At 36.5% G+C, this 23,565-nt stretch overlaps 1 protein-coding gene across 6 annotated transcripts in view; it reads left to right on the top strand.

The window, feature by feature from the left end:
- The window catches only part of GPHN (gephyrin), a gene marked incomplete at its 3' end in the record, with an annotated part of 311,539 nt that overhangs the window by 99,447 nt on the left and 188,527 nt on the right, over positions 1-23,565 (top strand). For all 6 annotated transcript variants that reach the window (XM_080619965.1, XM_080619964.1, XM_080619962.1 and 3 more), the window contains exon 2: positions 2,200-2,278. In XM_080619965.1, coding sequence (XP_080476091.1) covers positions 2,200-2,278 — 79 coding nt within the window. The remainder of the gene's footprint in view (positions 1-2,199; positions 2,279-23,565) is intronic.

Raw genomic sequence — 23,565 nt, 5'->3', positions numbered from 1 at the left:
TAATACCTACCCTGCTGGACTGCTTCCATCCCGTATTTATTGCTGAGCATTTGTTTTCTTTCCTGGGCTAGAGTTTGCAAGGCTGTGAGGGAATATGTCTGTGCTTGTATGCAGGTCACTAAAGTGCAACAAAGTCTTCCTGTAAGAAGTCTTATCCCAGCCTATTCCATTCAAATATTTCCTCTTACTGGAAGTTCTTCTGTTGCTATCAATGCTAGTAATTTAACTAACAAGTATAGACAAATGCTTGATTTCAGAAATTTGATTTTGATGAATATTAACGAAACTGTTGGAAGGTTTGCAGTTTTCAGCTTCATTGATAAAAGGGGTATTACAATATTAGAGTTAGTAGTGAGAAAACATTATTGACCATTTTTGTTTATGCTGTGTAGTGTTGGATTGGGAAATGTGATGATACATCTCTAATGTAGGACTTACGACAAAACGGTAGGTGAAATATTCTGCTTACTGTTCTCTTGCCAAACTTGTCAAGAGGCAAATATGAACTTATCAAATATCAACTTAGCTGGGATTCTTTTCTCCTGTAAAATCTAGAGTGTAGGTAGTTTGTGAGTCTGCTGATCTTGTAATTACTTAAGTCACGAGTCAGACACTTACTAGATTCAAGGGATGTGGGTTCAGCGCAATAGGTGGGCATGAAATGATATATTTCTGAAGTCCTAAGGTGCTCAAGGTGAGCTTCCCTGGCAAGGTAGATAGCACTTGTGATACTCAGTACATGTAACTTCAACTTTAGTATAGAGACAATGATTCTCACAGGAGGAACAAGCCAGGAGGTCGGGACTTTGTTAGTACAAGTAGCTGCTGTTTAAACTGAAGATCTGTAGCAGTTACCTTGAAAACAAGAGCTTTCTTGTGATAATACTGCCTGGCTTTCTGTGGTTGCATGCAAGCAACTGTTGGGTAGTGTTTTCAGAGGTGGCAGGTGAGAGAAGCCTAGGTTATCAATTGGTTATTACAGTGTTGAGGTGCAAAGCAGGTAAATTTCTTAATCTTATCAATGCTTGACAAATACTGCTGTTACTGTCATATTCTGTCAGCTGTAAGGCTTTATTGGGAGTTAGGCCAGTACCTTTTCCATGAGCTACCCCATCCTTTTCTTTTTGGACCCTTTCTTCCAGTACTTGTCTTTCCCATCAGACTAACAGGTTTCACTCTTGTGAGATGCACTGACAATGAGGGGTACTAGTAGAAATATTTTGCAGCTTTGTGTGTTAGGTAGATCTGTCGCAGTATGTATTGTGATCTGTGAAAATAACATATTTTGAGAATGATTTGAATTGTTTTCATGATAGTGATGCACATGAGTACTTACAGATGTAAATTTAAAAGAGTATCTTGCATTTAGAAATGAAGAAATAGAAACACTCGCTTTTGCAGATGATTTTAAACACATCCCATTTCACTGAATCTGGGGCACTGTTCTGTGTTGAAAGATGAGCAATAATGCATTTCTTCATAAGCTCTCTTCTTTTTGGCAGATTACTTTGGTAGTTATGGCAAATCGATCCTTACACTGATTTTGCCATATCACAACCTCTGTGTCCTTTAGAAAGTTAACTGTAGTCAGAAATAACTGTAATTCATAGAATCATAGACTGGGTAGGGTTGGAAGCTCACTAATTCTATTTTAAACTTATGTGAAATTTACTGTGTTATAATTTCAGTTATTACAGTAACTACTTGCTTTACATGCGCTTTACAAGTTAATTATAAGCTGTTTGAATAAATTTTTGCACTTAATTTCTTGTTTTGGGCATTGCAACTGTTAATTTAAATATGTAAGAACTCCAGTTAAGTAAATAATACTGATGGGTGCCTGATTGAAGACTCTGCTGCTAAGTGCATGGATAGCTGTGTGTACCTGAGCATCCAGTGTTTGTATTTGAGACTTTCTGGTGCCACAGGTGGAGAAGTATTATGGACACCAGCTGAAATTGATTGTTTCACGTAATCAGTGATATAGTATTTATCACTTTTCATTTAGTTAACTTATCTTTCAGTTAGGTGAAGCCTCACTTAACATCAGACTTTATATATGAATGTCCAAATTAAACCTCTCACCAAAAAGTGTTTCTAGTTTATCAAAAGAACTGCATTTGTTCTTAAATTTCCCTCTCTTCTTTTTTTTTCCCCTCTGTATTTGTTTTGTTTTAATTTTATTTCTATTTTTTTTAGTGAGTGACAGTTGCTTCAGGAACCTTGCCGAGGATCGTAGTGGGATAAACCTAAAAGATCTGGTCCAAGACCCTTCTTTGTGAGTATCTGGCTCTTATTGCTAAGCAAAGAAAAGCTTCTTCATGATATCCTTGTGAGTAGTTTTGTAATTATATAAAGAAATAGTATGATAAAGTACGCTTAGTGCTTTAGTAGTAATATGCTTGCCAAATTGTTAGTCTTTAATATAGACGAATATTATTAAAAGCATGTTGTTTTTTAATGTACTTCTGTTCGTGAGCTAACATCCAGTGAGGACATACAGTAAAGGGTACAAGAGTCGTCAGAAGCAACAGATTGTGCATGCTGGTATTTCTACAGAGGAGTTGTATGCACATTGTCAGCCAACTTTATTTAAGGAGGAACTGTATATAAACTAGGAGATTACTGGCTAATTATGTTATCCTCAGTTATCTGAACATGTAGAATCTTTTTTCTTTGTATCTGATTTCATACAGCTGATTTATTTCTTCCTTTCATACCTACTTTAATACAAGTATACGAGGAGATGATCTAATTTTGACTCCATGGAAAGACTAGTGGTCTCCATCTCAGTGTTGTATTTTCCTCTAAAATAAAATTCACCATCATGAGCTCTGAACCAGACTTGAAATCTCATCAAACCTTTTTGTGTTAGCTGAAAATGCTCTTGCTAGTGTGCATAAGTGTACCACTTGTTACGAGGGAAGGAGAAGAGGGGAAAAATTCACATCTTTTTAACCTGAATGATAGCACAGTCCACAGTGGGTCCTAATATGATGAGCCTTTACACTGGCAGAGCACGTTTTTCAGTATTGATTGAGAAGTGGTGGAAAATAAGGTATATTTAACATCCTATTTCAGTTACTGAGGATTTTTAGTAGTGAAGTAGATACAGAACTTACTTTGTCATGTTGCTACAGGTAAGTGACATACATGCATATATACATGCACTCTTGGGAGATTTTTATATAATGTATACAATATTTGAAGTTTATACTTCTGAAATGGTAGAGATACAAGTATAATTGTTGCTTGAAATTCATGGAATGAATGCAATAGGTACATTTTTAATAATTATTATCTATTTTTAATAATAATTAGTATCTAAGTGTTGAAGCCAAGGAGATTTCCTTAATATCAACCAAAACTTGCCATTTGAGTGCTCAATTGATTGGTTATTTTTGAGAATTGCTTGTGGCTTTTTGAGCTGTAGTTGTACTTATGTGGTACATGCAGTTTTGGTTTTGCACCTCTGGAGTTTACTTTCAGAAAGGATAAATTGCCTTTGTTGTAGAATGATCATTTTCCTTACTCTTTACCAGAAGTAATGAAATTTCTAATTTCTTTCCCTGTCCCTAATTTACATAAAAAAGATTGCAATAAAATATTGTAATCTGCAAAATAACTGAAATGGATTTCTGTTGCTGATAGCGTAAGAAGTGTAAGTGACTGCAATGTAGTAATTTTTATCACTTTAAAAGATTGAATAAAGTCTCAAAACATCTGTTAGGTCTCAAGGACTGTTTATGACACTTCTGTTGTATGACAGATTATAGTGCAAGAGAAGTCTGCTTCTTCCTTCCTAATGGTAAGAATGTATAGACTTTGTTTTGGCTTTCCAAATTGATTTTCTTGCAGTTTTATGACTAAGTGCCTATTAAGACTTCTTTCAAAATGTGTAGTAGTGTGAGTGAATCTCCAAAATGAAGAAATAATCTAAGGCTATATTGTTCAGTCCAGCCTTTTGTAGGTCCTATGGCGTCTGAATTTTTTATTAGGCAAAGAGAAATGCAAAGGATGGTGTGGGGGTAAAGCATGACAGTGCCAGCCAAGGAGATGTTTTAACCTTTTCTGAAATAAAAAGTTTAATTAAAAAGTTTAAACTATTAGCCAAATACTGTAAAGATTTTAATTAAACAAGTTTAATTAAAATTTAAAAATTTAATTAAACTTAAACAAGTTTAATTAAAATCTTTACAGTATTTGGCTAATAGTTTCATCTATAACGATACCTGAAATCATAGAATCACAGAATGGTTTGGGTCAGAAGAAACCTTAAAGATCATCCAGTTCCACCCCCCTGCCATGGGCAGGGATACCTCACACTAGACCGTGTTGCTCAAAGTCCTGTCCAACCTGGCCTTGAACACTGCCAGGGATGGGGCATCCACAACTTTTCTGGGCATCCTGTTATACTGTCTCACCACCCTTGCAGTAAATGTTTGATTCATCCTCTTCCCAGTTTAATATTAACAGTTTAGGATTTCATGGTGCTTGTTCGCTCTGACTGTAGACAGACTGCCTCTTTTCTTTGTAATCTCTGATACCAACATCAGATTTACATAAAAAATTCTGACACTTCCTCTGCAAATGGCTGTGTCACTCTAAACATTTGCGGTGGATTTGTAATGTATGATGCTAATAAAATAGCTTAACGAAGAGATTGCAAGAGGTTTTAGGTTCATTAGCATATAAATAGATAATCAGTGTATACTTTCAACAGGAATTCACATTACCAGTGAATGATGGATTAGAAGTAGAGGTAGAAATGCATTATAATACGCCAAGGGGATAGTATAAAAATAATTTAAATTGTTTTAGATGAGAATGGTTTGATACATCATGTAAAATGCATTTTGAGTGGTGTCCATTTCTTGTGAGACTTAAATAATTCATACAGTTTTCTAAGCTATGCTGGCATTTCCCTTGTTTTCCACTCTTGGCTCCGTCACAGACAACTTCTCTTTTGTTATTGCAGAAGGCTTTTTCTGGAGGGCTGAAAGTTTGTCTTGAGATTGAAATGGAACTGTATAAATACAGCATTAGAGGATTTTTTTGATTAGTGTCTGATTTTTTTCAAGTGTGCCTAATTATCAGGGTAGTCTTTTTTTCCCCAACTATTTCCCAGCTAGAGTAGTCTGGACTCTGTAATCTTGATCAGCTTTCAGTTCTCTAATCATCAGTGATAAAAACTCTGCTGCTCAAATCAGGAGATTGATTATCTCTTTCTATTTGTATGTGTCAATTTCTATTTTTTCATTTCTGTCAATAAAAATAACTACTTAAGAAAAAAACCCAAGCATATCAAATAAACATAAAGCAGGACTGTGGAAGAAGGAAGCATGAAATAACTTTACAATTAAATTCCTTTTTGTAGTTTAATTACAGAAAAGTTGAATTTGGACAAAAAGTTGATTAGAGTTTTAACTGAAAAGGTGGTTTGAGAGTTAGCTGCTATTCTTTATTCTCTGCAGCTGATCACAGAATCATAGAGTGGTTTAGGTTGGAAGGGACCTTTAAAGGTCAAATAGTCCAGCCCCCCTGCAATGAGCAGGGACATCTTCAACTAGATCAGGTTGCTCAGAGCCCATGATGTCTCTGCTGTATACAGCGTCCAGTTTTGGACACAAAACTTAAAGGTATAAAGGTATGGAGAGGAATAGCAAGAGGAGAAGGCAAATAGAAAATGTAGTGTATGACAGGTGTTACTTAATTTAGAAAAAAATGTCGGAAGAGAGAAAATTTGAGTCACCTACAGTATATAAAATATTATTAAAGGGATTGCTGGCTGATGAGAGAATTATTTCAATTTATAGCAGATGAGATTGGATGCTTAGAAAAAAATCAAAGTGTCAGGGTGATAAAGAAACCGGAATCTATTTCTAAGAGTGTTGGGGAAAGCTCTTCAGATTACAGTCTACATATATTTGATCCTGTGTAAGTGTAGAGAACTGGAAGGACAAACTTTTTTTGTTTTCTTCTATGAAAAATGTGTGCATTCTAGCAGTTTGGTATTAGTGTAGTTAATATGACCAAAGCCCAGATGGAACTTATTTTGATTCCTATGTATTAATGTGGCTATGAATATTCACATAATTTGGTTTAGATGATGCACCCACTCCAGCTCTGGCTACCATTCCCGTACCATTCCATAGAAGATATTTAACATTTTGTATTCTACAGAGGAGATTTTTTTATAGGTGTCTTTCCATGAATGGTCCTAAACAGCAGAGCTCCAGACAGCAGGTGTAATTGGAGGAACTAGGCTGCTGGTTCTCAGATAGTGTTGCAGGTGTTCTTCAGACTGTGTTCGGCTGTGGTAAAACGCAATGGAACCACTTAAAATGCTAGCAAAGTCCTGCTTTTGTGGGAAGATCTTTGAGGCTCTGTAGTAAGGCAAAGTTTCTTAAGCTGGTGCTCAAGGAAAGAGAGAAAATTTAATCTGTTCATTTAACTCCTTGCTTGGGAGCAGACTGAATGCTACCCCTTTTCTTTGCTTCCTTGTCCACCTTCAATACCCAATCCGTGCTTAGGAGAGAAGTAGATTAAATAAAATATAATATTGCTATCACCTGAAACTACTCCTAGGTTCTTTACTACTGATTTTTTTTCTAACTGTAAGTTATTTCAATACATCTCTGAAGTGTGAACCCTCGGATCATTAGAGGGTTAGCTATACCTCCAACTACTTCAGGCAGAAGTTCTGTGTGTAGACGTTCCCAAGTTCTAGCTCTTAGCATCACTTTATAAGATGTTCCTTTCAACTCTAGCCTGTATATAGAAAGTTTATGGAATACTTGTTTAGACAGAAAGGAGGATGCTTTTAATCTTTTTGTGCAATGCAGGAGCTGCAGCTGCACATAATCACTGCTGCCCATTTGTTTTGGAAGCATCTTGAGAGCTTCGAGATGAACAAGATCCAAGAGATTCGGAATAACTTCTTTCTAGGCAAAATCACATCACATCTAAACTGTGTTTTATACCTCCTTCAGATTAGCTGTCTTTAATTAAGAGAGGGTAGATAAATCTAGAAGGTAAGAACAGGTAATTTTTGACAGGAGATTGGAAGATTTTTTTAATACTTATGTACACAGAAGCTTCCCCCTGTGTCGTCCCCCCCCCTCCCATTTTGGACAAGAGATACAAGTCTGTCAGAAGTTGTCTTTGTCACTGCCTTGTTGTATATTACAACCTTAGAAGGAAGAGCTAGATACTTTTTCTGGGAAGTAGTTATGAGAGCTTTAGAATTTGTCACCTAAGGATTAAAGATGATGAGAGAATTCTTGAGAAGATCTGAATTTGTTATCTTACTGAGAACACAGGCTATACAGTAGGATTGAAGATCTGATAAATACAATATTAAATCTGTGGATGTGAAATTTCACAGTGTCTATCTTCATGTGAAGGTCTAGCAGTACTGAGCATAACAAATATCATAGTTCATTCTTTCTGGGTTTTACTCATTGTTTGAAAATCAGTAGCATATGTAGCTTTACAGAAGAATTATATACAATACAGATACATATAGTTTATATAGTATAAAGATATATAAATTAAATATATATTTCTCTACCTTAAAGTGTATGTGTAAAATGTGTAAAAACTCATTTTTTTTAGAGCTAATGTGATTAATTAAAGATTAAATGTGAATAGAAAGTAATTAAATAACAACATACCTGGACTAGTGGAAGGTGTCCCTGCCCGTGACAGAGTTTTGGAACTAGATGATCTTTAAGGTGCCTTCCAACTCTAACCATTCTATGATTCTGTCTTGCTGAAGGTTATAGATCCCACATTACGATGATACCAGTTCTCTCCCTCTCTCCTTCGTGCAGCCTTTCTAGTTTTTCAGAACCTCTTACACGAATATCACACCTGTTTCTTTTATTTAACTGCCAGTGTTAGTAATGCATCAAAGGAAATATTTCTCCATGTTCTGTTATCTTATTTTGTAGCAGTATTCTATTGGGAGCTCATGCTCAGTTGTTTGTCCATTATTATACTGTATTAGCACAGACTAATAAGGCCTGGCTTACAAAAATACTTCTCTTGCCTCTCTTACGTCCTGTTGGTGAGCTCATCTGTAAGATTAAGTCATTTCATCAGGTGATCTTTGTCAGGACAACTGGAGGACTCTCTATGGTAGCCTAGAGTACTCTCTTACACAGAGGAGCAATACTGGGGTGTAGCAGAAGTGCAGCCTATTTTAAGTATGGCATCTCATGAAAAAAATTGCACTTGGCAAACTTACAAAGATTTGGCACCTACCTGAAGTAATTGATGATTATGAGACTAATAAGCACTTCTTAAAGTGGATATAAATAGAATTGGCCTCATACTAGCCTTATGGTTTCTGACTGGTCCTGGGGAATGAGTGAGAAGCCTTTATCTGCTTCAACTGCAAGCAGAGTTTGCATGTGCTTGAAAAAATTATATTTACCCTCCCTTCAAGATAACTATAACATGCTTATGTTAAGTGGCCAAGGTTTCTTCTCAGGCCAGTTTTCCTGCTTGTCTTCTCCATGGTCCCACCAGGCTCCGTCAAACGTATCACAGAGATTGTTCTGTAGTTCATGTGCCAAACACCTTTTACCTCCGATCATATGAACAAGTTTCTAATGTTTTGTGCAGATATTTTGTAAAGGGCTCTCTGTTGAGGCATACTGATTATCTGAGGGAAATCTACTTTTCAACTTCATTGAAGACCTTCTCCATTACTTGTGCTTGAAGAACAGAATTTTCTCAACATATGAGATTCCTTGGCAGTTTGTAGTGAAAACTGCCAATACTACATGCATCTGTCTGAAGCAAAATCTTAGCAGAAGTCTGTGGCAAAGCAGAACATAAAAAATGTCTTTCTTAAGTACTTATTAACTTTCAACTCTAATATTTGCCTCTTGGCCCAAAGCACTCTCCTGTAACCTCTTCGAAGCTCCATGTCAGCTTTATCTACCAATAGAAGTTTCATCAGAACAAACTTGCTTTCTCTTACACGGTTTCCAAAGTCTGTGAAGGAATCTTCCTTTTGCACTTGCAATGCCCTGCAGTAGTCTGCAATTAAAAAAATCATGAGCTAATCAAATAACTGAAGAAGTTGGTCTGGAACAAGAGGCTGTGCAGCCACCATGCTGTGTCTGGGCTGATAAGCATTGCCGAGGGGAAAGGGTTGTTTGCTTTAGTGGCAGCTGCAGTTAGGTGCTCCATATGGCCTTTGAGTTCTAGTACTCGTTTCCGGATCGTTTCTAGTACTTCTCTGTGGTTCAGGGATGCGCTGCTTGAACTTGTTAGCCAGGAACCTCAATCTAAACATGTTCAAGGAACTTTTATACATACAGGATACATAAATGGTCATCCTTGTTATTAGGGAGTGTTAAATTTATTATATTTGAAATGTAGTCTTTTATGAAGCTGTCTAAGGAAATGTTTGTTTTCTCTGGCTTGTTCTGAAACTGGCAGTTATAAACGAATATATAATGTTGGTTGGAATAAAAACATTGTTGTTATGGAGATTTATTAGATTCTTCACTTTCAGGGTTAGAGATTGTTATTTCATTAGGTGCACTTAAACTTTCATTTAGAAATGAAATTGCTGGAAAATATATTTTGGAAAATATATTTTAAAAGGTTTTAAAGAAAAGCTGTGTCCTTTTTGCTCTGTTTTATTATGTCTACTATCTGTTGTCTTAAAAGAGATACATAGAATGCAAGTTGGGAAATCTTGACCAAGTTTCAATCTAGGCAATTTCACAGAATTGATTAAAAGTTGTTTCTATGTATGTTTTAAACCTGGATTTTCAAAGTATCCATTCTGCTTGTGACGTTAGAATTCATGCCATTTTTTTATTTTCCCAGTTGCATTTGTTAAACCATGTTGTTTCAGTGCCTCACATTCTTCAATAGTAAAAGAGAGAGCCTTAACACAGAGAAATAATTCACTGCTTCCTATCAGCGGGCAGATGTTTAGCCAGTTCTTGGAATGCCAAGGCACATGGAAGGGCTGCTTGGGAAGGCAAATGCTGCAGCCACTAATGTTACACCCTATTTCCTCGAGCTTTTATTGCTGAGCACAGTGTTATGGCATGGAATATCCCTTTGGTCAGTTTGGGTCCGCAATGCTGGCTGTGTCCGACTCTTTGCCCACCCCCAGCCTACTTGCTGGGGTGGCAGAGAGGGGGAAGAGAAAAGCTTTTGACGCTGTGCAAGCACTGTTTAGCCATAGTTAAAACACTGGTTTGGTGTGTTACCAACGCTGTTGTTGTGGTTTAAGCCCAGGCCGTAAATTAGAACCACACAGTCTACTTCCCCCCCCCCCCTTTCTTCACCCTCCTGGAGGGATGGGGAGGAGAATCGAAAGAATGCAACTCCCACGGGTTGAGATAAGAACAGTTTAATAACTAAGGTGTAACACAAATCACTACTGCTACCATCAATAATAATGATAAAGGAAATAACAAGGGAAGAGAATACAACCGCTCACCGACCGGTACCTCACCCCGACCCTGCAGCGTTCTAGCCCTTCCGGGAACCCTCAGTTCTACCCTAGGCATGACGTGCTGTGGTATGGAATACCTCTTTGGCTAGTTTGGGTCAGGTGTCCTGTCTCTGCTAACTCCCACCTTCCCCTCCTCCCTGGCAGAGCATGAGACTCACAGAGTCCTTGGTCAGGGTAAACATTCTGACCAGCAACTGAAAACATCGGCTTTATCAGTATTATTCCCAGGCCAAAAGTCAAAACCACAGCGCTGCACCAGCTACTAAGAAGGAGAAAAAATGACTGCTGCTGCTGAACCCAGGACAGCTGTTTTAGTAAAAAATCCAGAACAAGCAGCATACAATCTGCTTTGAAGAAAGTCAATTGCATCCCAGCCAGACCCAGTACACATATAAGTAATGTTACAGTTGTGGTGTGGATTTTTTTAATTCCCTTTGGATATGGAAAGAATGTAAACAAGACCCCTGTATGTCTCGGTCTTCATCCATTTTACCACCTCCAGGCTTCATGCAAATCTCAGCTAACCTGACTTTTCATGTGATCTCATTCTTTCTGACTCTAGTCTTTGTTTCTGTTCATATCCAAATCTTTTCTGGGTATTTAAAGGAGCTGTCTTCTCATAGTGTCCAGATACAGGAAAGAAAAATATTGCATGCATCTACGGAAGAGACGTGGTCCAATGCTGATCTTAGGTTAACCTGCATTAGTGGATAGTATTCTGAGAAGATCCTCTCAATACTCAGCAATATATTGTGTGTTTCTATATTCTCAGGAAACAAAATAAGATATGAGGACTTACTAAAAAAACCCCAAGAACAAAATAGAAGAGCTATCTATATGACTGTATAAACCTGGGATTTGTTTACATCTTGACTACCATATTAAATTCTGAAAGGGATATGGTGTGGATCATAATATTAAGCAGAGATTTGGAACAGCTTCCACACAAAGGGAAATCGAATAGACAAGAACTTTTTGCTTTAACCAAGAAAAGATGTATGGAGGAGATATACAGAATGAATAGCCTTAGGAAAAAAAAGGCAAAGGCAGTTATTCACTGTTTTTCACAGATCAGACATTGTGACAGGAAAAAATTCGGACAACAGGTTTAAAATTAATAAAAGCACATATTTAGTCAAGTGTAGCAGAACTAAATATTTCGTAATTGAAGTAATCATGAAGCCTGGAGTATAAATGATAGATACAAAAAATGGAATTAGACTGATGGACCTAGTATGGCTGTTAAAGCTGATGATCTGCATGCAGCATCTAGGTCAGCAAAGCTCCTGAACTGAAGATGGCAAGAGGCAACAAGTGTGTACCAGAGGACAAATCATGCTCTATGTCATATGTTTATTCCCTAAGCATTTGTTTCTTAACACCAGAAACATCATACGGAGTTGCGTGGACTTTATACTGAGCTGGTATAGCAATTTTTATATACCTCTTTCAGGAATAGTAGTTTCATAAATACTAGAGCACATACAAACTTGAACGATTTTTCCATGGGGTCAGCAAACACTTGTCGTTCAGAGTGGGCTTCCCTGACATAGCTGAATTTAAATTTGTAACTCCCAATAAAGGAGGAACAAAACCTCCCTGACACAGGGGTTGTAATAATTTATTACACAGGAGAAAATTTCTCTCCTCTAATCTCATCTGTAAAAATTATTAAAGGCTCTTCCAAAATGCTTTTTCTTCTAAAAATAAATTGTGAGCTGACCCCTACATGAGTCTTTTTTTGCAGGAGAGGATACATCTTCTCAAAGCCATAAATATTTGAAAGAGTGCATTACTTGGAGAAAGCTATGAAATTTGTGTACTTACTTGCAGAACAGATTAAGTTGGCAGGGGAAACAGTTAATCTTTTATATTATTATAGTAGAACACCTAGTTTCAAATGTAAAGGAAGCCTTTGCCAAATGTATTAGGAATGATTCTGACACTGAGATATAGAAAATTGTTACCAGAGATATATTTATGCTTTTATAGAATCATAGAACCAACTAGGTTGGAAAAGACCTTTAAGATCATCAAGTCTGACCTTTACCCCACCACTGCCATGTCACAACTCACTGTATTTAAATTCCAGATTGCTTTCTTTATTAGAAAGAGTTGTCCTGCCATCACTTTTTTTGTGGGACTCTTTAAAATCACTTTCTTTTCAGTGTCCTAAAGCAGAAATTTATACAGATGACTTAAGAAGCAAGAATATAGTTTTATATATATATAGTTGCTTTTCACCAATTTACAGTAAATATCCTTATCTAAAACATATCTAAAATGGTTCTTAGAATCTTTGCTTTCAAAACTGACATTGTAAGTGCAGTTACAATATAAAAAGTTATCTGTATGAATGCAAAGTATTAGGATTTAAAATATTAAATTTTCTGAAATCTCCAAATCTTTACCAGTTCATCTATTACTAATGCTTATATAAGCATTAGGAAATAATGGAGTACACGTGGATACCCCATGAACATAAACATAATCTTTAATTCTTTTTTTAGCTTTTGCTCACAAATTCATTCCTTTAGAATGCATTTTTAATGTTGTTAGCTTCTGCAGAACAATACAGAGCAACTGTTAAAAATATGAATGAGTCTGTCAAGTGTGATGCTTCATCCCCTCACATGAAGAACAGCCCCTGAAAAGCTACTGCCTGAGGCTCATGGCAGGCAGCATTTGTTCTCATGCCAGCAAGAGGTATTAAAAAAAAAAAAAAAAAAGTATTAACTGTATTTCTTTGCATTTTTCTGACAAATTTCTGTTTTCAGAAGGGATTCAATGCTGAAAGATTCTGAGATAAAGCATTTTAAAACGAACTGTACCCAAAGAATACTATCTGAAAAGAGCACTATTAACTCTCATAAAGTTACAATACTTTATTGTAGAATCACAGAATCACAGAATGGTTTGGGTTGGAAAGGACCTTAAGATCATCTAGTTCCAACCCCTCTGTCGTGGGCAGGGACACCTCACACTAAACCATGTTACCCAAGGCTCTGTCCAACCTGGCCTTGAACGCTGCCAGGGATGGAGCATTCACAACCTCCCTGGGCAACCCATTCCAGTGCCTCACCACCCTTACAGTAAAGAACTTCCTCTTTATATCCAATCTAAACTTCCCCTGTTTAAGTTTGAACCCGTTACCCCTTGTCCTGTCACTACAGTCCCTAATGAAGAGTCCCTCCCCAGCATCCTTGTAGGCCCCCTTCAGATTCATCTTCCTTCCTCTTGCCCTGCACATACCTCAGACTCCAGCCAGCACTGTAGCCCTTTGCACTCTCAAGCCTTTTAATCTCTTCAGCTAATTTGTTGTTTGTGCTAAACAAAAGGGTTTGAATATATCTTTTTGTGGAGCTTGTGAATGCTTATCATGCTCAAGAACTCTAATATAAGATAAAATTGTCTTTGGATCAAATCCCTTTTTCCCAGTCATTATTTTTTATTATCTTTGATTTGGTACTATTGTTTTCATTGCGCAGTTGAAGTAACAAACGTTATGTGAACAGTGCAATTACTGCAGCATCTACATATACACACACACACTATTTTTAGAATACTGATAGTATTTTTGCATTATTCGTCGTAACCTTCTTAGGAAGATTTTGTTGTAGCTTTCCATTTCAGTCTCACCATGGCTGCACTGTTTCCAGTATCTAAGCTTTTTATTTGCTCACCACCTTGGATATTTCTACATAGCTTAATATGCTGACATATTGTGAAGGGATAAAGTAATCTGTGGCAAAGCTAGCAGTACTTAAAAATACTTTCTTCTTTTCATTTCTCTAATTCAGCAATGACTTCTCTTAAAAATTGCTTCAGTGGCATCTTAGCTGAAGGTTGCAGTCACTTCCATTTTTCAGCAAAGAACCAATTTGCGCTTTCATTTTTAACAAGGTCATAATACACTTTAACTTCAGATGAGTTAAAACTGTTTCCATCCAAAACCTCATTTTCTGTGGAGAGGCAGGCTAATGAGAGCTGCCCACCCTTATTAATCAAGAGTTCCTTAATTTATCAGAGGGATCTTTGTTCTTCATATCTTTTCTGTCTGTCTGTCTCTCCCTCAGTGTTCCTCTTCATTTGAGATAGTGGTCTATATATACAGAGCCTTCTCAAAACCGTGAATTTTTGGCACTACTTTGGCATACAAAGTTGTGGTTTCTTTGTACTATATTCTTCTGCACAGGCCAGGACACTAACTGAATTTTTTTAACAGAGTTTGGTTACCCAGATTATTAGTTACCCTAATAGCAAGCTTTTGTGTCACCCTGTCCTCTGTAATGCAATTCAGCTGGTTTACGGGAGCCCTACATTGGAATCATTGTTGGAGAAGGAAGAGGAGATGGCTGAAACTTGGGTAATCATTTATCAGAAATTATTAAGGCACTCATTAAGGGCAAGTTCTGAAACTTAATGTATTTGAACAAGATCTGTGACTGTAATTATATCCACAAAGAAGCAGGCATCTGTAGTTTCTACAATTACAGTGTCACAAAGCAGTGTGGTTTTTCCTAAGATACACAAATATTGAGTGATGAGAAAGATCAAACCACTGACAGCCTTATGACAGAAGATTTGTATCGATATGACTGCTTCCAGAAGTGATGTTCCTTCCTTCAGCAAAGTAGACTCCTTGCTGGTACATGCCCTCTCTATCTTGGCAAAAGCCGTTCTCGAGGAAAGACTTCATCAGAAAATCTTCTGACATTCTGTTACTCTGCAACAGCAGTGAATGATCAAATAATACATTCATATATAGATAGACTATCAAGATTTTACAGCTTTTTCTGTTGCTGCTTCATTTTAAAACACATGGAAGGAAATACTAGCTCAAGTTATTCATCATTGGTGTGGTGTTGCTGTGTTCAGCTCAGCAGCAGGTCTGCCTCTTTTTCTTCTTTTGAGAGTTCTCTTGTAAATCTAATGGGAGAAAATATGCTACCTCCTGCAGTAGCAAGCTAGAGGAGGAAAATCTCACGATCACTGAAGGAAAAGATCATACTGTATGTTTCTCAGCCTTGAGAAAAAGAAGATGAAGTTTGAAGGGTTTTGTGCTGGGCAGGAGGGAGAGACTGGCTCAAGTGAAATTGCTAGAAGTGAAGCATGCTGACCAGTCTAATAAACAAGAGCCTTTCTAAACACTCAGTCTCACAGCCATAGTTCATGCTTTTCAGGTATTAGAAGATAAAACTTTCTCTGACCAGTACCATTGATTAGTTTGTAAAATGAAAGATTTGGGATGGAATAAGACAAAATTTTGGTTATGACTGCTATTAATATAAAAGTCTAATAGTGGTTTGTGTGTGTGTGTGTGTGTGTGTTCAGTGCTGCTTACGATTAAGAAAGAAACACTGAATGGATAACTTCAGTGTTAAATTTAATATGCTAGTGTGACCAAGTTGGGCTAAAAATACTGAGCAAACACAAGCAAGCCCTAAGTCCACAAGGAAGGGGAAAGAATTTGAAGAAAGCAACTTTAGTTTTACTTGACTAGTAAAAATGAGTGAAATGGTGAGCATGAAATTAAACTGGCAAACCAAAAAATATGTTTGATTTCATGTCAAAATGTTCCTAAAACCTTTAACTGAGGAACTTTGATAACATTTTATGATGCACAACTATTTTCATTTTAATTAAATTACATGTGGTGGTGAAAAAGCTTCACTGGAAAATTATCAAGTAGCTTTTAACTACTTTTATATGAAAGATCTCAAACTGGTATAAATGAGTCATATTTGTTACTAACAACTATTCATTTAAATCATTCTCATGAAACAGCACACTGTTTTCATGTACATTGTTATAACATGCAGCATATTTTATACATTTTATATTTAAATTATATAGTTCATATAAATTACATTGCCTTGTTAATAGCTTTTTGACAAATAAGGACAAGCAAGTAGTCTGTACTCTGAGCTGGCTGGTTGTAATGTAGCTGCTGAGTAGAAGCCAACATGCTTTCCCTGTCAGCTTGGTTTATTAGTTGTGGCTTGTTGCCACTTTTAACTGTGGTACAGAGTTGGCTGTGATCTGATGTGGGAAGCTGATATAGCTCTCTAAAAATAACAGATAGACAGACCTAAGGATTGTTTTTTTTTTTTTTTCTCCTTCATTTCCTATGTTTAATAGTTCCGTTGTTAATAAAAGCTCTGAGAATTCTGACAGAAAAGGTAATAAACATTTTAAAAGACAAGTAGCAAGTATCTGTCACTAGCTAATGTTTGGAGTTAGGAATTAGTTCATGATCTGAACTCTGGAGTTTGGAGTTAGGATCATTATTTTAATTTATATTAACTTATCATTTTAACTTACGAGAAGGCTGCTAGTACTTTATACTTGCTTTAAAGTAATTTAGTGTAAAACTGTGTCATAGACTGACTTGCTCTGTAAACCAGAGCTTTCCAATAATATGCAAGCTCCCTGACGTATATAGATATTTTAGCTGCTTAGCTAGTTTTAGAAGAGAGAAAGATTGGAAAGGGTGGGGAAGTGGGCTAGAAAACCTGTATTCTATTTGTGCTCATGTATGTATCAGTGCAGTTGTGAAGATGAAATTGAGCTGGGGCAGGAGTAGAAGGGCCAAAAATAGTACAATACTGTATAAAGTATTTAGCTGTAGAACCTGAAGGTGGCAAGTTGCGCATAATTTTTCTAGGAGGGAAATTCTGGAGGTACTCCCTGACTGCAGTAGATGCTAAGGGGAGAATCTCAAAGTTAACAGTACTTGGAAATGGTTTTGGACCAGGGCAGTTGCAGCCAAGAGCAGAGAGGTGGGAAACATATGTTGCTCTGCTTGTATTTCTCCCTTCATCTCTTTTCTCCAGGAAAGAATACCTCTCACTTGCATGATGTTTGTCTGTTAATGGACCTCTTGCAAGTTCCCTATGAGCCAGGTACGGGCCATGAATAATTGAAGAGCTTGTGTGTGCATGTGTGGGTGGAAGTTTTAAAACCAACAATTTTTTAAAGAAAAATAGGTACCTGCCAACAGTATACCACTGCCTTATTTCTCACAGAATAATTAATGACTGAGAGATAATGATGTTATCATCAGTATGTGTTATTTGCTTTCTTAATATTTTTATTTTTGTACATATTTCATTTTACAAATCACATTTTAATTTAATATATTTGCTATCAGTTGAAATTTGAAAATCCACCTGCAGAGTTTATGTCTTAATGGTACATGTGGTAAAATTGGAATTTCTGTGCTCCACTGTAAGGAATTGGCCACCATGAAGATCAGCTGAACTGTGAATTAGTCAATAGACTTGACAGAAAGATAACCTTGGAATGAACTTTTTTAGGTATCAGGTACTCAACTTTGACTTTATTTCGTTTGTAAAAGGCTTCTGCCACCTTTTATTTTTTCATTGCGAATGATTTTAAATTCAGTATAAGTGAGTTTTGGACTAATTATTATAAAAGGCAGTCTTACAAAGGTGAAGCAAATTGTGAGAGGATACTTCTCCTGAATATCTGCTCTTCCTTGATTAAGATGAAAAAGGATATTCTGTTCTTCATACTAAAACATCTGTAATCTAAGCTTCAGAGCATGAGAAGTCTTTTTTTCTTTTAAAGCCATTTACTATAATTGTTGTCTGATTTATGAAGACAACTAAATGTGCATGGGTAATCATGTTTCTCAGCTTTGAAGAACACTGCTGAATTTGCAGACATATGCTGCCTTAACAGCTTAAGGTACTGCAGCTATGAAATTTATTTTGACACTTATCTAGGGTAGAATTATGCGTCAGTGAGCACTTGAAGCCGGATGATATGGCCAGAAGAAATAGGAGCTAAAATGTTGACTGCTGTTGTGGAGGGATGGCATTGCTATTTGTCCTGACAGGGTTTAGATGAAAATATAATAGCTGACAATATCATTTATGTTAAAATAACGTAGTAAAATCTACCCACGGTATTGTGCTGGAGGTGGGTAGGAGTGTCTTATAAGACACAAAATCTGGAGTTTTCTCTTCATTTGTAAATGGTCTTTGGTCCACCTGCTTTCTAGATCCATCTTTTAGGTTTTAAATTGAAGAGATGGCCCTATTAGTTTAATTTTGTTTGATTTCATTGATATGTACTGAGCCACCTTCTCAGGATAGGCCTTTCATTCTTTTATTGTTTGACCTGATGCTGCCCATTTACCTGTAAGCTCTTTGATCACAAGTGCAAATCCAAAATAGAACAAAACCTTGCAAAGCAATTAAGTTGTTGCATTGTCAGCATGATTTTGCAGTTTTGCCAGAGGTTAAAGACCTAAACTTTATTCTTCCGACATTTAAATGTTCTCTCAATGTGATGCTGCAGTTTAGCTCAGTTCCTAAATTTAGGTACTACTGAAACTCAGTGCAGATTTGGATTATTTCTGGCCTCTTGTAATTAGGTTTTGGTAGCTATTACTGTTACTGTCTGAGGGGTGAGGGTGTTCAGTGCTAGTTATGGAAGGAAAAGGCAGGTTACATAATAAAAATTGCTTGTTTGGAGTAAAACCGTACATTGTGATTTGGCAAGGAAATGGCATTTTCTTACAGTGGGTTACTCATAAAACCCAGGTATCCCTGTACACAAACCTCAGATATCTTTATCGATATCAGTGTCTGTGAGGGTTATGTATATGCTGTACTGTCCTCAGTATCTGTTTGCAAGTGAAGTTGTCCTAACCATCTTTGATTTCCTTTCTCATCATGACTCAAGAAGTGTGAAGTAGCAAGTATTAGCAATATTAGTATTGGTCATGTTAGTAATTTGTCTATTAATAATCAGGTGTTTAGCATCATAATTAATATAAGGTGGTTCTAGGGCTACAGAGTAAGCAAAATCTGTAGTGTTAAATCTTTCCCAATGTGCATCTGTGATTGCAGTTAGCGTACAGGCTATTTCAGATGCCTAGAAACACATCTAAGCTATCTGCGGTATTTGCCAGTAGGATTGCAGGTTAAGCATTTTCTCAAGACTGCTCTCTAGATATATTAAGTTGATTGCTAGCGAGAAAAGGGAGACCAACACGGGCATGCTGGAAAAGAGGTGTCTACTGCTTCTAACATTTTTTTAAAACCTGTGTGGAGTTATCATTTCCAAATGTACTGTTACATGGCAGAGACTGCTAGACTAAATTTCTGCTTTGTAAGAGATACCCTACTGTCACTTTTGCTATTTTTATCTAGACAAATTGACCAGGGCTCAGCAATGTGGAATATACATGACAGCACTTAAGAAAGTGGCTTGTTTTACAGAAATGTAAACTCCAGCACTCACTTTATCTATTTTCACTCCTCTTTATCCGTGCTGAAGCAGGAACTGAGGAAGAGATTACATCTCTTCCTCATTTTTGTTCTTCAGCTGGGGGATGGCTGGAGACACATTGAAGTTATCAGAGATGTTATGATCACTGTCACCCAAAGGAATACGGTAGTAAATACTATGTATATGTGCTTAGTAACTTTGTGCAGTCACATCTTAACAACAAAAAAAAAAATCTTCAGTTACTGTGAAGTGGGTTACTGTTCTTTCTAAATATCATGCTTGTAGAGGGAGCAGTTACAAGGGAGAAGAGCTTTGGCAAAGTGGAACTGGAGGGGATTATTGTAACTAATTTTTATTTTAAGATAACATCATACAAAATAGATGGCAGTAGAACATAGCTGATAATGACTTACAAGGTCACTTAAAGCTGCAAGTAAGGAGAAGTTAATAGTTACTTTTTTCCAATGTATTATGTTTGTGCAAACTATCTACAAATTAAAGTAGTCATATTTTTTAGGACTTGAATGAAACAAAATGAATGAATCCACACAATCAAATACCTCAAGTTGTCTAAGATCCACATGTCCCTTGCCTACTGTGTTTCTCAGTATTGAGTCAGATTGTAGCAGAGACAATAACATCAGTGGTTTTTAAATTTATCTAGAAACATTTTGTTGACATTTAAATTATAAGATGCAAAGAAAAAAGGGAATGAAAACTACATAAAATGAGAACAGGACTTTTGAAAAACCGATATAGCCAGTAGTATATGAAAAACAAAGAAATGTTTTTTCAATAACTTGAATTTGGACCTTGGGGAAGTATTTTACAAGCAGTTGTAAAGTATGGATGATGGCTTCAAAAATAGCTGCAAATTATCTGGAATGGAGATAACTGTGAGACATGCAATAAAATCTCACTTTCCTCATTGTCAGTAATGCTGTTTGTAGAAAGTTCGTCCTAGGTATGAAAAGCACTAGATCAAATATGGAGTTGTTTCATTCGTATGAGTCCATTCTGTGGCTGAATACCTTTATTTACCTTTTTTTTCCCCTTTCACAATCCACAGCACACAGCATACTCAAAAAAAAAAGCCCCGGCTGAGTCAGGTCGCTATTTTAAAGACAATTTACTTCTCCCATTTAGGCTATGTATGGCACTACGTGTATAGATAGGCAAACACACTAGTACATTCAGGAAAAAGAAAAACAGCAGCAAATTTCACCTCTGAATTTAACTGGAGAAATACAGACATTAAAAATGTCTGTAGTGTCATTATTCGTATACTGGGTTGTATTCATACTTCATATTTCTCTGGAATGTGGTGTGGAGAGAAATGAGACTTTAGAGCTTTGATAAGGTGAAGTATTGTGTGAACTAGTGTGGTAGCCCTTGTAGATGCTGCTTGCCTCTGAGAACTCCTCTCTCATTTTTGTAATTTCAGAACCATACGAATTATTTTTTCTGAAAACAAGTTATTTAAAAATTCTGTCAGTCTTCCATAAGCCCTGTGATTTAAATTGTAAAGAACAAATTTGAACTGGAATCTGGAATGATCAGACCATTTCCACATATTTTCCACGTTTTATTCTTCCCAAGTTTGAGTCATTCTGCTTTCACCTTTAGTCTTTTTTTGGTATTCTTGGCAATGAAGACATTTTCTGGATGCCTTTTTGCCTGATTACTCTTCTAAACACGTGATCTGCAATTCATTCCAGCTTATTCTCCAACATCAGGTATCCCTGTGTTTCCATTACTCAGTTTTCTGGTTTTGTATATTCCAACCAAACTTCCTCTCTTCTAAAAATAAATATTTAATATTTATTAGCCTTAGCATAAGCATGCACATGGAATTTGTGTGTCTAAGCATTCTTCACAAGCATCAGACAAGCATGTGCCTCATGTAAGAAATAAAAGTGAAAATACACATTAAAGTTATTGGGAAGAAAATGGTGGTATTATAGTGGGGTGAGATAAGCATGGTAAAACTTGAGGGTTCATGATGGAGGGCCATTTTTTTTAAATCCATTTTTTGTTGGATACTGAAAGTCTGTGGAGGAGGGTTATTACAAGAAAATAAGCCTTTTTGTTTCTACTAGTTGTGGGTCAACTTACTCTTCTGGGAGGAATCTTCTTTTTCTTAACACTTTCTTCAGATGATCTCTCTTCTACATTTGGGTAGAAGCAAATAAAGCTCAATTGAAATCCTAGGAGTGTCAGCAAAAATAGCTTTATCTGTCCGTATAAGTTTCTGCAAGCTGTGATGGTAATTTACCAGTGGAATCTTTCATTTCCTAGCAGATCACTGCAACCCTTATCATATTGCCTAAATACTTTAATTTGCAATGCCTTCTGAGATAGCCAAAAGGTCACTCTCAAGCACACAAATTTTGCTTTCAGTTGAGGTAGGTGGGGATTTTTGACAGGCAACTGCTAGCAATATATATGCAAATGCTCTATCTCTCCTTCAGTTCCCTACCACTGTATTTCCTATAGGACAACGTAAGATCAACATTTATTATTGTCTTGGCCCTTACTATAAATATTTCTCTTCATACGGTGCTTTAATGTCCTTGGTCTACCCACTAAATCCCAACATGGATATTAAATCTATATTTCTTTGTCTAACTAGTGAGAATTTGACTGGTTTTGTGATAATTATTTTTGTCTGCTTCTGCATATTTTTTCTCTCAGGAAATTTCAGATCTTGCTCATGTTGTTTAATGAGCTGCCTGGTCAAGCATCTGATGCCCCAGCGGGAACTTTCAAAGTCACTGAACACATTTTTAGTTAAATCTAGCTGACATTTCTGTCTGTTTGATTTAATGTATGATTTCCATACTTAGATTACCGATCAGATGGGGTATAGTGCAATCATTCCTCTGCTCTATATACACACATTCATCCTGCAAAGAAGCTGGGCTTTTTTGCTGTCGGTCCACATGGCAAGACTGTTTTTGTATTTTGCTGGCATTTGGGAAGACTTTAAAAGTCAGTTTTTATTAGAAATAAAACATTTGAGTCTGTAATGAAAATTGTGAGTGCAGAATGAGTCTTTGATCCTTTATGTTCAGCCTATTTCAGATGCAGGGCTTCTCTCCTTTGTTATAATCTGGTAGAACTAGGCTATTACAAAGCACAAAATATTTGATGTAATGTTATGCATTCTGTATTGTCTGACGCAGTTAAATGCCAAAGTCCTAAAAAAATTTTGGATGTTTATCCCTATTGTTTATGTTTCATTCTATTCAAAGATCTTAAAATATTTGCCATCTGGATGCTTCATACCCTTGTTGTGAGTCATGCAAGTGTTGATGATAGGACTTTTGAACAATTATTAAGGAATTTTTTTGTGGGAATCAAAACTTATATAGTCTTTGCTTCTAATGGAAGATCAGCCTTCCTCCTACTTTTGGCCAGAAGGCATCTGTCTTTACGCTGAGAAAAAGTCAGAAAGCAGGGACAAATGTGTTCTTATACTTTTGTTATTCAAATGGTAGTAAGGTAGGGAATAAAAATTTTAAAACATTGGGTTGATTTTAACACCAACACCCCCCTTTTCATTTTATTTTATATGCAATAAATTTTTGGCACATGGTGAGGCAGAGGGAGAATCTTGTAATTTTGACGTCTTAATCCTGAGCTGTCATTCATGGGAGACATGAACTGACAGAGGGCATGTCTGCAATCAGTTTATTTCTGTAAGGTTTTTGAGTACAGCATGTTGAAGTTAGCTTTAAGATTATGGGTGGGGAGAGAAGTAAGTTTTCTAGGATGTCATTATTGAAACCATAAAAAAAAAAAAAAGA

The sequence above is a fragment of the Psittacula echo genome, assembly GCF_963264785.1.
Source record: "Psittacula echo genome assembly, chromosome: 5".
Classification (NCBI taxonomy): Eukaryota; Metazoa; Chordata; class Aves; order Psittaciformes; family Psittacidae; genus Psittacula; species Psittacula echo.
This window is presented reverse-complemented; position numbering and strand designations above follow the sequence as displayed.